The sequence below is a fragment of the Aethalodelphis obliquidens genome, unplaced genomic scaffold (assembly GCF_003676395.1).
Source record: "Aethalodelphis obliquidens isolate GAN/ISIS:26980383/991018 unplaced genomic scaffold, ASM367639v1 scaffold20, whole genome shotgun sequence".
NCBI classification, from domain to species: Eukaryota; Metazoa; Chordata; class Mammalia; order Artiodactyla; family Delphinidae; genus Aethalodelphis; species Aethalodelphis obliquidens.
This window is the reverse complement of record NW_020837964.1, coordinates 1,194,257-1,207,962: the sequence shown is the minus strand read 5'-3', so window position 1 is coordinate 1,207,962 and position 13,706 is coordinate 1,194,257. Positions and strand designations below refer to the sequence as shown.

At 60.9% G+C, this 13,706-nt stretch overlaps 1 protein-coding gene and 1 long non-coding RNA gene across 2 annotated transcripts in view; both read left to right on the top strand.

Annotated features, from left to right (window-relative positions):
- The window catches only part of ZFPM1 (zinc finger protein, FOG family member 1), a 73,830-nt gene that overhangs the window by 47,800 nt on the left and 12,324 nt on the right, over positions 1–13,706 (top strand). The window contains 2 exon segments of the mRNA XM_027119007.1: positions 2,340–2,473; positions 12,975–13,077. Coding sequence (XP_026974808.1) covers positions 2,340–2,473; positions 12,975–13,077 — 237 coding nt within the window.
- Positions 5,799–8,117, top strand: LOC113626967 (uncharacterized). Its single transcript, XR_003435366.1, has 4 exons — positions 5,799–6,078; positions 6,110–6,510; positions 6,714–6,903; positions 8,083–8,117. It is a non-coding gene; the product is annotated as an uncharacterized LOC113626967 (long non-coding RNA).

Here is a 13,706-nt window from a genome sequence, read left to right as displayed (position 1 = left end):
ACCGTCCTGAGGGGGCGGATGGGAGGGGGCAGGTGGTACCCAGCTCAGCCCACGGTGGGCTCCCCAGCCAGCCTCAGAGGGAGAGCGTGGACCCGTCGGATGGCTGGCCAGACCATTTGGATGGACAAGTGAGTGCCCAGCAAACCTGCCTTTAGACAGCCTCTCCCCACACGCCCACGCCCTGGGGCCAGCTGGGCGGGGTACCGGAGACCCAAATATACCCAGGACAGCAGCGGCCCGGGCTCAGATCCTGGCATCCCACTGCCAGCTATGTGGCCTCTCGGGGCCTCAGTTTCCTCATCTGTATTGGGGGGGGGGACCAGGAGAGGGCCGACATCATAGGGCCATTCGGGCAGGAACGGGCGACCGCATGCCGGCTGGCACCCTGCAGGCCCAGGGGAGGGGGGGCGCCATGGGCAGAGTCCTGGCTGGGACCCTGGCATCCTGGGTGCACAGGTAGAGGACACGGCCCCTTGTGGGCGGGCTGCAGAGTGACATGGCCGGCCTCTGTCCCCCTCGCTGCGGGGCCGATAAAGGGCGCCGCCTCCTGGCCACGTCCTGGTCCCCTGCCATCTTATCTGCCCTGGGGAAGACAAGGACCCAGTTAGAACATTGTAGCCGGGCCTCCTGGTGTATTTACACGTTATCTGTGCCATTAGGCCGGCGGTTATCTGATAATCGGGCCCATTAAGGCCACAGCCCGCCCGATCGGGGATCCAGGAAGCGGGGCCAATGCAGCAGCGCTTGCTCGGGGCCCAGGCCAGGCCACGTGAGGCCTCTGTGGGCCCAGGCAGCCCAGGTGGCACCCGAGGCACAAGGCGGCCCCGCCCTCCTGGGCAGAGGGCGCATGGCCTGGGGAGCGACTGCCCTGGGAGGGCATGGCCGCCGTCATCCCCTCGGCTTTGAGGACACTGAGGCTCGAGACGGCAGGTAACGTGCCAGGTGTGCGTCTCCCAGGGCGGCCCGGGCAAATTCACACCACCTTGCTGCCTCGAAACATCAGCAGTCTACTCTCTCACAGCTCTGGAGCCGGAAGTCCCGAATCACGGCGTGGGCAGGGCCGCATTCCCGCAGAGGCTCAGATGCAGCGTCCCCCCAGCTGTATCCCACCAGTCCCCGCCCCGTCTTCAAGTGGACTTGTTCCTGTGCCTCTTTTTTTCTGTGTGTCTCTTACGAGGACATTTGTCATTGGCCGTAGGGCCTACCGGATAATCTGATGGTCTCACCTTGAGATCCGATCTCAATCACATCTGCAAAGACCCAAACAAGGGAACATTCCCAGGTTGTGGGCCACGTCCAGCACCCCCCACAGGTCACGTGGGTCGTGCGCTGAGGCCGGGCTGAAGCTGGGAGCCCACCTGCAGACCCGTGCGACCCCAAGCTCCCTCCCCGTGAGAAGGGCTGTGGTGGGGCTCCTGGCAGAGGCTGGTCTGTCCACGTCAACGGAACCGAATCCTGCCAGGGGCCGGGCACAGAGGCCACTCCCCTAGCTGACACAGGAGCCACAGCCCGGGCCACGCAAGCTGGCAGAGTCCGGGAGCTTGGCCCTGATCACAGCACAGGTGGCCGCGGCCCGCGAGCCTTAGGCCCTCAGCCGGGCGACAGGCCGCTCGGACAGGCAGCCGCCGACCAAGGGCCTCGGCAGGAGTTGGGTCCAGACCTTTCCAGAGAGCAGGCGGGGGTCCTGCAGGGAGTGATGCTGGCGCTACCCGAGCGCAGTCCGGCTGTGCCGAGGGCCTCGGCCAGCAGTGGGCGGGGGAGGGGAGGAACACTTGGCTCCAGGCCTGGCTCCCCATGCTGGGCCCTGTGCTGAGATGCTAAGAGGATTGGGAGGTGCGGGGTCCCAGCATTTCACAGCTGCCCACACAGTCGTGCTCTGCGGATTCTGGGGCTCAAGCTGATGGGAAGGGGCTGGGAGGACCGTGTGGAGGGGACGGGAGGCGGTCTCAGCGGCGTCATCATCCTCCACTCTGTGCCTGCCCCCACGTGAGGCAGTAGGGGTGACCCGGCTCCATGTGTGCGCCCTAGGCTGTGCAAGGCACGCGCGTCCCAACGCAGCCGCCAAGGTCCCGCCGAGCGGTGCGCCCACCTGCTCAGTGCAGCTGCAGGCGCCCCTGCTGTCCTATCTCTGCGACCTGCCGTCCCCAGAACAGGTCTCACTTCAGGGGCTGGCCTGGCCCCCAGGACCTGGCACCAGCCACCATCCCCGTAACCTGGGCCAGGGCCACCCTCCCGCTTCTGCCGTCAGCCCCCCAACTGCTCCCGGGGGGGCGGGTGCCGCAGGACGGGCTGGACCTGGGACCTGGACCTCCTCACACCTCTGACCTCTCTCCCCGCAGATGAGCTGAAGCTGCTGCTGCAGGACGGACAGAGGTGCGTGCGGGCTCGGCGCAGCCTCGCCGAGGGCCTGTCCTGGGGCCCGTTCCGCGGGAGCATCCAGACCAGAGCCTCGTCCCCCGGGCAGGCGGAACCGGTAAGGAGCCCTGACCCCGGCCGCAGCGGCCAGGACAGTGTCTGGCCCAGGGCACAGGCCCCTTCAGCCCCCTGAGCCAGGCCCGGGCTAGACTCCCGTGCAGAAGCAACTGCCACTCCACGTGAAACATGTCAGGAGATGCAGGGAGGAGTTAACTGCCTGGGAACACAGGGAGGGCTGCCTGGAGGAGGTGATGCGGGGCCTCTGGGACCTCGGGGTGACACAGGGAGGGCTGCCTGGAGGAGGTGAGGCGGGGCCTCTGCGACCTCGGGGTGACACAGGGAGGGCTGCCTGGAGGAGGGATTCTTTCAGCAGGCACTTAATGAATGAGTAGACGTTGGCGAGGCAGAGAAAGAGAAGGGCTTTCAAGGGAGGGAAGCAATAAGGAACCAAGTGGTGGGACTGGACCTGGCCTGTGGCCTGTGGCTGGGGAAGCAGACAGGGACTGCCCCCCGGCACTGGGCTTCATGGGTGGGGCCACCCCTCGTGGTAAGCGAAGTGGTTATTCGTTGCGTTTCCGCGCCTGTGGCCCCCAGACAACAGGGAGAGGGCGCTGCCTGAGCATCTCTAGCGCGTGCTGACGACCCCTGGGCTGTCGTTTGTCTCGGGGTTGCTGCTGAGCTGCTCTCAGTTGCTGGCAAGTCGGTGTGGCGTCCTCTCGCGAAGGGTGCAAACGCTCATTTTAAAACACGTTTCGGCTGAGCGAGCGCGTTGACGCATGGGCAGCAGGTGTGGGGCGGTGGCATGGGCACGTACGGTGTGGTGGGAACCGGGAGGGGCCTGTGCTGGATGAGAGTTCATGGTGACGCCTGCCTGGGAGGCCGGGCAGCACCCGGCTTGGTCCCCTCAAGCCCAGGCTCAGGTGCCCCAAATGTGCAGGCACAGCCATGGCCTGGGCCCTTCTGATTCCTAACGTGGCGTTCAGGTGTGGCAGGTGCCCTGTGATGCTGGGCCTCGTGGGCCTCTGATGGGCCTTCGCTGGCAGTGGCAGGGCTGTGGGGGGGCTTCCCGCCAGCCCTGCGCCTGGAGGCCAAATGCTGCCTAACAGCTGGGACTTGGCCTGCAGCAGGGCTGGTAGAGAGCCGTGGGCAGGATCCCCAGCGGCAGCTCTCGGACTACAGCTCACAGCCCGCACGCACTCCCGTGTGCAGTGAACCCTGAGCCGTGGGTCACGCTGCCTCAGAACCTCAGCGCTGGGGCCCGGGCCTCGGGAGATTGGAGACGTCTCAGCTGAGGCCTCTGGGCTGCCCACGCTGCCTCTCCCAGCTGAGTGGCCAGGTTCAGAGGGGCGGTGCTCACCCAGGCCACTCAGCCAGGGGGTGGGAGGCAGCCCAGGACCGAGGGCCCCCACTTTCAAGGCCAGGCCGTCCCCATGGCACAGGGTCCAGGTCCTGGGGTCTCCTACCCTGTGGCTGTTTTGCCGTGTGCCCCCAGGCAGGCCTCCACCTCTCTGAGCTTCTGTCTCCTCAGCCTTTGGGACCTCAGCGGGGGGGACACAGGGGAGCCCTGAAGGGTCCTTGAGACCTGCAAGGTCCTGCAGACCCTGCAGCCTCCCCGCTATAGGCAATGAGCTCCCCGTCACTGGAGGTGTACAAGCAGCAGTCGACTCTTAAGAGAGAGGGTAGGCCGTTGGGGGGAGTTAAGAGGAGCTCCGTGACTCTCGTGTCTGGACTCTTAGAGAATAGCCGTAAGCAGTGATGGGACAAAGCCGGGATGGCTGAGGACTGGGGAGCTCAGTGTGTCCTGAGCAGGGCCTGCACCTCTCTCCTCTGCTCCCTCCTTGGGGACAGTCAACCCCTTCCAAGATGGACAGTTCCAAGTGCGTGTTCCAGACGCACTGCTGTGCGCCCATCCTTATACTCGGCCCCTCGTTTTCTCCACCCCCCATGAGGCGGGTACTGCTGTTCCCATTTCCCAGATGAGGAAACTGAGGCTCCAGGAGGTTAGGTAACTTGCCAAAGTCACCAGGACCAAACAGCAGAGGGGAAATCACTATTTTCCTAACCACAGAGACCCCTGCAGGACGGGGATGGGGGGCTGGAGATGCCCGCACCAGCCCTGGGATCCCCACCGCACCCCCACCCCCAGGCCCTCCCCTCCCGCCTGCAGCCTCCTCTCTGGGGGTTTTGTCCTCCTTGGGCCCAGGGCGCAGGTCAGCCTGGGGAGACTTGGCGTGAGGTTGGAAACCCTCTCCAAGCGGAGAGATAATCCAGGGAGTGCGCCAGAGAAGCAGGCCTCTGAGGCTCTGAGGCTCTGCAGAGGGGCCCAGGGAGGAAGGAGCTGCCTGCTCTTCCCTGCAGCTTTATCTCCTGCAGCATTAAATCCTTGATTAACCCTTATCTCCCCAGCAGGCACTATCTCCGCCTTGGCGCCGAGTGTCCAGACACACGTACAAGATGATTGATTTCTTAAAGATATGCGTGCCTTTCCGATACTTCATTTATTGTCTAAATATTTTCACTAACATTTCAGCAGGCCCCTTATCGAGCTCAGCTGATGGGCCCCGGTTCTCTCCCCCGTGTACTTCCCGCCCCTGATCGTCCTGTCACCCGCCAGGCAGTTTGTCTTCGCTGTTTGGAGAGGGAAGCGGGAGAGGGGCGACGCTGGGGTGTGGCAACCCTTTCCCACTGGTCTCCTCAGGCCCAGGCTGCTTGCAGGCCATAGGGGAGGCAAGGAGTCTCCCCTCACAGTCCCTGCACACACTGGGCTTCGGGTGTGGTACCCCAGAAAGGACACAGCACGCAGAGCCTGCCAGGAGTCGAGAATTGGTTCTGACACCAACTTGCTGTGGGACCTCAAGGTCCCCCTGGATCCAGGTTCCACCACAGAAACCCAGGGCTTGGAGGTGCAGCAGTTCTAAAACTTGTACCCAGCTGCAGAGGAAATGTTCAGGATGGATGGATGGGTGGTGGGTGGAGGGGTAGATGGTGGAGGGAGGGATGGATGGATGGAGAGACAGGTAGATGGAAGATGGATGGGTGACGGTAGATGGTAGATGGATAGGTAAAGGTGGGTGGATGGTGCATGGACTGGTGAGTGGTGGATGGATGGTGGATGTGTGGATGGATGGATGGATAAATGGATGGTGGATGGATGGTGGGTGCATGGATGCGTGGATGGATAAATGGAGGTGAATGGATGAGTGGTGGTGGATGGATAGGCTGGTTAGTGGATGTGTGGATGGTTATGGACAGATGGACGGTGGATGGATGGGTGAATGGTGGATGGACGGGTAGATGGATGTGTGGACAGAAAGATGGTAGACAGATGGGTAGAAGGTGGATGGATTGGTGGAAGATGGATGGATGGGTGAACAGTAGATGGACACGTAGATGGAGAATAGATGGGTGAATGGATAGATGGACAGGTAGATGGTGGATAGATGGGTAGAAGATGGATGGATATATGTACAGGTAGATGTTGGATGGGTCGGTGGGGACAGGTAGATGGATGGATGAGTAGAAGGTGGATGGGTAGGTGGATGGTTGATGGAAGTGTGGATGGTGGATGGACAATTAGAAGGTGGAAGGATGGGTGAATGGTGGACACATGGGTGGGTGGATGGATGGATGGATGGTAGATTGCGGGGGATAGTGGATGGACAAGTAGAAGTTGGATGGCCGGGTGGATGGACAGGGGAGAAGGTGGCTGCATGGGTGGGTGATTGGATGTGTGGATGGATTGGTGGATGGTGGGTAGAAGGTGGATGGAAGGGTGCATGGTGGATGGATGGGTGGGTGTGTGGAGGTGTGGATGGATAAATGGATGGCAGATAGACAGGGAGAAGGTAGATGGACGGTGGATGGACTGGGAGAAGGTGGATGGACAGATAAATGGCAGATGGATGATGGACAGTAGATGGACGAGTAGCCAGTGGATGGGTAGGTGGATGGTGGATAGATGGGTAGATGGATGCATGCACAGGTAGATGGTGAACGGAAGGCTGAATGCTACATGGATGGGCAGAAGGTGCGTGGATGGCTGGATGGTGGATGGACAGGTGGATGGTTGATGGAGGAGGGATGGTGGATGGACGGGTAGAAGAAGGATGGTGGATGGGAGATGGATGGATGGACAGGAAGATGATGGATGGACGTGTGGAGGGTGGATGGAAGGGTGGATGGTGGATGGATAATTAGAAGGTGGAAGGATGGGTGAATGGTGGATAGATGGGTGGATGGATGGACAGGTAGATGGTGATGGATGGATGGTAGATGGATGGGTGGAAGGTGGATTGCAGGGGATAGTGGATGGACGGTGGATAGTAGATGGACAGGTGGATGGTTGTGGAGGATCAGTTGAGTGGATATTGAATGGATAATGGATGGTGGATGGACGGGTAGAGGGTGGTTGGAAGGGTGTGGTGGATGACGGGTAGATGGTTGTTGGAGGAGTGAGTAGATATTGGATGGAAAAATGGTTGGTGGATGGTGGATGGACGGATGGATAAATGGTGGATATGTTGATGGTGGATGGATGGGTGGATGATAGATGAACGAGTAGCAGGTGGGTGGATGGATGGGTGGGCAGGTGGATACGTGGATGCATAAATGAATGGTGGATGGACGAGTAGATGGTGGGTGGATGGGAGGTGGGTGGAAGTATGGATGGACACATAGATGGTGGATGGATGGGTCAGTGGTAGATGGACGAGGAGCAGGTAGTGAATGGTGGATGGACAGGTAGAAGGTGGATACATGGGTGGATGGCGGGGGGAATGATGAAAGGATGGGTAGAAGGTGGATGGATGGGTGGGTGAGTGGATGAATGGGAGGATGGATGGATGGACAGGTAGATGGTGGACTGATGGGTGGAAGGCAGAACGATGGGCAGAGGTGGATGGATGGGTGGATGGGTGGGTTAGTGAATGTGTGGATGAATAAACGGATGGATGGTGGATGGATGGGTGGATGTGGATGGATGGGTGAGTGGATATGTGGATGGATAAATGGATAGTGGATTGCCATGTGGATGGTAGATGGAGGATGGACAGGTGGATGGTGGATTGATGGGTGGATGGTAGGTGGACCAGTAGGAGGAGGATGGATGGGTGGTTGGTGGATGGATGGGTGGGTGAATGGATGTGTGGATGGATAAATGGATGATTGGGTGGATGGATGGACGGACAGGTAGATGGTAGATGGAAGGTTGAATGCTAGATGGATAGTCAGAAGGTGGATGGATGGCTGGATGGTGGGTGGACAGGTGGGTGAGTGGATATGTGGATGGACGGGTAGATGTTAGGTGGATGGGTGGGGACAGGTAGATGGTGGATGGATGAGGAGAAGGTGGATGGTTGGGTGGATGGTTGATGGAAGTGTGGTTGGTGAATGGACAATTAGAAGGTGGAAGAATGGATGAATGGTGGATACATGGGTGGGTGGATGGATGGATGGGTGGATGGTGGATTGTGGGGGATAGTGGATGGAGAGTAGAAGTTGGATGGCCAGGTGGATGGACAGGGGAGAAGGTAGCTGCATGGGTGGGTGATTGGATGTGTGGATGGATTGGTGGATGGTGGGTAGAAGGCGGATGGAAGGGTGCATGGTGGATGGATGGGTGGGTGTGTGGAGGTGTGGATGGATAAATGGATGACAGATAGATAGAAGGTGGATGGACAGATGGATGGTGGATGGACGGGGAGAAGGTGGATGGTGGATGGGTGGATGGTTGTGGAGGAGCAGTTGAGTGGATATTGAATGGATAAATGGACGGTGGATGGACAGATAAATGGCAGATGGATGGGTGGACAGTAGATGGACGAGTAGCCAGTGGATGGGTAGATGGATGGATGGACAGGTAGATGGATGCATGCACGGGTAGATGGTAAATGGAAGGTTGAATGCTAGATGGATGGGCCGAAGGTGCATGGATACCTGGATGGTGGACAGACAGGTGATGGTTGATGGAGGAGGGATGGTGGATGGACAGGTAGAAGGTGGATGGACACATGGATTGTAGATAGACACGTGGATGGTGGATAGATGGCTGGATATGTTGGATGATGGGTGGATGATAGATGGACGAGTAGCAGGTGGATGGGTGGGTGGGTGGGTGGATGGATGGATGGGTGGGTGGGTAGGTAGATACATGAATGGTGGATGGACAAGTAGATGGTGGATGGACGGGAGGTTAGTGGATAGATGGGTGGGTGGGTGAATGGATGGACACATAGATACTGGATGGATGGGTCTATGGTAGATGGACAAGTAGCAGGTAGTGAATGGTGGATGGACAGGTAGAAGGTGGATACATGGGTGGATGGCGGGGGGAATGATGAAAGGATGGGTAGAAGGTGGATGGATGGGTGGGTGAGTGGATGAATGGGAGGATGGATAGGTAGAGGATGGATGGATGGATAGGTAGATGGTGGATGGGTGGATAGGTAGATGGTGGATGGATGGACAGGTAGATGGTATACTGATGGGTGGAAGGTAGAACGATGGGCAGAGATGGGTAGATGGGTGTGGATGGATAAATGGATGATAGATGGACAGGTAGATAGTGGATACATGGGTGATAGATGGACAGGTGGATGGTGGGTGGACGGGTGGATGGTAGATGGCCGAGTAGCAGGTGGATAGTTGGGTGGATGGATGGACGGACAGGTAGGTGGAAGGTTGAATGCTAGATGGATGGTCAGAAGGTGGATGGACGGCTGCATGGTGGGTGGACAGGTGGATGGACAGGTGGGTGAGTGGATGTGTGCACGGATAAAGAATGGTGGATGGACGGGTAGATGGTGGGTAGATGGTTGGATGGATGGATGGACAGGTAAAAGGTGAATGGGTGTATAGGGGATTGATGGGTAGAAGGTGGATGGACGGGTGGATGGTGGATAGATAGGTGAGTCAGTGGATGTGTTGATGGGTTAGTGGATGGTGGATGAATGGGTAGAAGGTGGATGGATGAGTAGATGGTGAATGGATAGATGTTGGCAGGATGGGTAGATGGATGGATGAACGAACAAATGGGCCCTCACTCACTCGGCCCGTCCGTCTGTCCAGTTGTCCTCCCACGGCTCACCCACTTTAGCCACGAGGCCACCGTGACATCAGTGAGAGCTGGGAGGGTGCCCCCTGGATGGCACGCAGGGCAGCAGGTCTGAGCCTGCCTGTGAGGCTGACGTGGGACCATCCAGGCCCAGCTGACCGCACGCAGATGGGCTCTGAGCGGTGGGGCCCCTCCAAAGGCCGCTGCCAGCGGTCATTGCCTGGCACAGCCCGACTCCCAGCAGGATGATCCCGGGCCAGGGGGTGACGGGGCTGCGGTGCACGAGCCCGGTGCCCTCCTGGCGAGGCCCCTCTTCCTCTGGCTGTGATAGGGAGTAATTCCCAAGGGAAGGCACTCAGCCCAGGCGTGGTGCATCATGGGTCTTTCTTTGCCAGATGGGGCCATGCCTTGAGCCGCCCATGTCGTGCTTCTCTTGGCTCATGAAACGTCTGGTGCCAAGGGTGGAAAGCCATTGCCTCTGGCGATGGTGAGTGGGACGCAGGCGGGGGCTTCTCAGGACACGCTGAAAGGGAGAGATGAGTGCAGGCCCCGATCAGGGCCTGCCCCAGGTTCCCGACCTCCCGCGAACCTGCCCGCAGTGCCCTGGGGAGGCGTTCTGCAGGCCCCCACCTCCCCTCGACGCTACTTCACGCGCTGTATGGCGAGTTTGGGAACAGCCTCAGATACGGCTGTCACAGCGGATGCGGTAGAGATAGGGTTTCTGATGGCTATCAGCGGGCACAGAACCCAGACACTGACCTCTTTGTTGGGGGAACAAGGAGGGTTCTCAGATGCACCCAGAGAGTTTAAAGTGGCCGTCCGCTGTCCCGGGGCTGGGTGGGGCAGCCTGGAGTCAGGAGGGAGGGACAGGGCGACCCCCAGGACTAAGGCAGGGTAGGGGCCAAGCTTTTTTCAGACGCCGCACCCGGCCTGTCTGGGGTGAACCCCAGACCCAGCAGTGAGCCTGGGGCGCCGGTGGAGGGGAGGTGGCCGGCAGTACACACATCTCTGATCGTTTTAGGCTCGCACCCCGCTGCCCACGGGCAGGGCCAGGAAGGGAACCTGCCTCAGCCTGGCGCCTCCGACCACCAGAGAAAAGGGCTTCTGTTCCAGGGCTGCTTGGAATTGGGGGATGGGGGGAGAAAATAAATAACGGGGCAGGGGGGCGAGCTGTAGCCCTAGCGCACGGCAGGGTCCAGCTGCCCGGGACAGTGCGCGTTGCCACCCCACAGGGACGGGGACAGGGGCAGACTGGGCATGGCCGTGCTCCTCTCCCCGGAGCCGTGGGGCGCCGGCTCTTGCACCCCTAGGGTCCGTGCGCAGGCAGGGAGGCTGGTGATGGTGGGCCCAGCCTGCCCCATTTAAGTGGGGGCCAGGGGCCCCCAGAGTGTTAAGGGCTGAGGGAACGAGGGTGAAGGGTCTGGTGGTCATACGGCCTGGATCTCCTGGCCTCTCTCCCTCCTGTGAGTCAGGCGCGGGGTGCAGGATGCAAGCCCCCCTCCAGGTCCCCACGTCCCCTGCCCCTCACCCGCCCAGGGCAGCCACCAGGCGAGGGGCCGCTCCCAGCAGGAGGCACACAGCCGGGAACACAGCGCCGCCGTCTCCCCTCCACTCAGATGGACGCGGAAAATTCAGGGGTTCTGCAGCGTCAGCAGAGCTGTGCGCGGGCGCTTTTATCATGCCGCGAACACGCCGCTCCCGGGAGTGATAAGCATTAAACCCACCGGGAGGCTGTCGGCCTCCGTTTGAGGGTTTAGAAATATTGGGACGAACAATTAGATTTCATATCGTTACCGCAGCACCCATCGGAGGATCAGGCAGATTAATTTTTTTCTCCCTCCTCCACTCATTAATATTCATTAGAGACTCAGGGAGACCCTGGCCTCCGCCTCTCTGCTGGCCCAGGTCAGGATAGCTGGGACGTGGGCGCCGCCGGTCAATCGCTGCTGTGCCAGCACCCCCCCCCGGTCCCACTTTGGCCCCCCAGCCTGTCCGCAGCTGTGGGTGACGGGGACCCCCAGGTCTGCAGCTGCCCGTTAAAGCATGCTGCTTGGTGGAGACACTCGCCCCCAGTTGATACCTGGCGGTTGCTGGCCTGCCGCCCCAGTGGACATCAGCCTCCTAGGTCCGAAGGCTGTCCTCTGCCCACTGTGTCCTGTGGGCCAAAGGGAATGGAGAAGCAAGGGTGGCGGGACTCCTGTTTGTCCTGTGTTTGTCACGTGCCAGGCGGCTTCACACAGGCTTCCACTTCCCAGTGCCCCAGGGAGACTGAGTCAAAGAGGGATGTGACCCACCCCCAGAGCAGGTGGCAGCACAAGGAGGGTGGAGGGAGCCCACGGGCTCGGGGCATTGCCGTTTGCAGGGAGGGCGGGCATGGTGCTATTGGGCACAGTCAGGGAGTCTGGACTGGACCCGATGCCCAGCCCTGGAGCCCACATGCTCCCTGCAGGCAAAGCTCAGTAAAGCCGTGGTCTTGGACCAGGCGGGGAGATGCCCAGAACACGTCAGGGGACCTCCCATGTGTCACTGCTCCAGCCATCCCATCACGCTAGCTTCCTGGCCAGCTGCCCCATCCAGGTGACGGCGAGTGACACTGGGCCTTGAGTTAGAGCTTCTGATACACAGTTTGACTAAAAAGCTTTTATTTGCATAAAACAAAGAAAATACTCAGACACGAATGTGCTGTGCCTTTCCACACGGCGCCCAGTGGCGGAGCTTGGGGACCCCCTGCAGGAGAGGAGCCGTCCACAACCCATCCAGCCCTGGGGCTGTGGCCTGAGGGGCGGCTGCAGTCATCACCCTAACTTTCTGCAGCCAGTCAGGGCCAGGGTCTGTACCTCATCGCCTCCGTGTGGCAAGGGCCAGCCCCCTCCCAGAACCATGTAGGACAGGGCACGTATGTTTGCAGTGCCGCCTGGGGAGGGTGGGGGAGGGTGCCGGAAATCAGGCCACCCCTTCTGGGCGCCGCTGGCAGCCCCGAGTGAGAACCGAGGCCTGGCTCGCAGACCAGGCCGCTAGAGACAGCATGTCTGGGCGAGGGGCTGACCACGGTCTGCGAGCCGCAGGGAGGCCAGGTGCTGAGACAGTCCCACAGCTCACTCTGTAGGTCTCTGGGGGCCTGTGGGGGGGGGGCCTGTGTGTGGGAGGAGCCTGCGTCCGGTCCAGTGCCCCACCAGGGAGGGGCAGCAAGAACGGAGGTCCGGGTGTGCCTCCCCGCTCTGCCACTCACTGGCTGTGTAACTTTAGGCAGGTTGCTCCACCTCTCTGGGCCTCAGTTTCCAAGGGAAACCAGCACCTGACCCACGGCAGGCAGGCACTGGATCCCTACTGCATGCGTGTCGCCAGCGCTTGGCGAGGACCCACAGCCTGGACAGGGCGCCCACGGGGCAGACTCTCAGGCATCCCTCACAGGGAGCCCCCCGCTGCCCCAGCCAGCCTCTCCTCTCTCCTGCTGACTGTGTCCGAGGGCGTGACTGAGTCCTTGCTGACCCCCCCTCCCCGCCCCCAGAGCCCGGCCCTGACCCTGCTGCTGGAGGACGAGGCCTGCTGGCTGAGGACACTGCCCCGGGCCCTGACCGCGGCCGAAGCCAACTCGGAGATCTACAGGAAGGGTTGGTATCCTGGTGTTTCCCTCACTGCCTTCCGGAGGGTGGGGGGTCACGGCTCCCCCTGGGCCGGCTCTTAAAGGGAAACCAGCCTGCTTGGGCCGGGCCGAGGGGCTGGCCACCGCCGCCACCACACGCCCAGTGCCCCCATTAATGCTTGCCTAGGGCTGGACAGGCCCAGTGCCCCCATTAATGCTTGCCTAGGGCTGGACAGGCGTCGGCCCCGGGGGTCGGGGAGAGCGGGCCCAGGCCAGGACTGCCCTCAGGGCCTCTGGGAGACCACAGGGACAGTGGACACTGGCAGGGCCTGGTGGGCCCACCTGGGGGTGCCCACTGGACCAGGGCCCTGTGCGGCCTGACTCCCTCCAGGAGTGGTCAGGAGGGCCATGTCCAAACCCAGCTGGGGGGCCTGGGACAGGTCCCCTCACCTTCTGGGGCCTCTGTTTTGTGAAGCCGAGGAAAGCTCCACGTCCCTCCTGCAAACCTGCACTTTCCAGGAGTGGCCCTGGGAGGGTGGGGTGGGGGGACCCCCCCATTACAGATGAGGCAGCTCAGGTCCCGGGGAGGATGTGGGGAGCCACACACCACAGCATGGCCACGGGAAATCCACCTCCTTCTTCTGGGGCGGGGGGGGG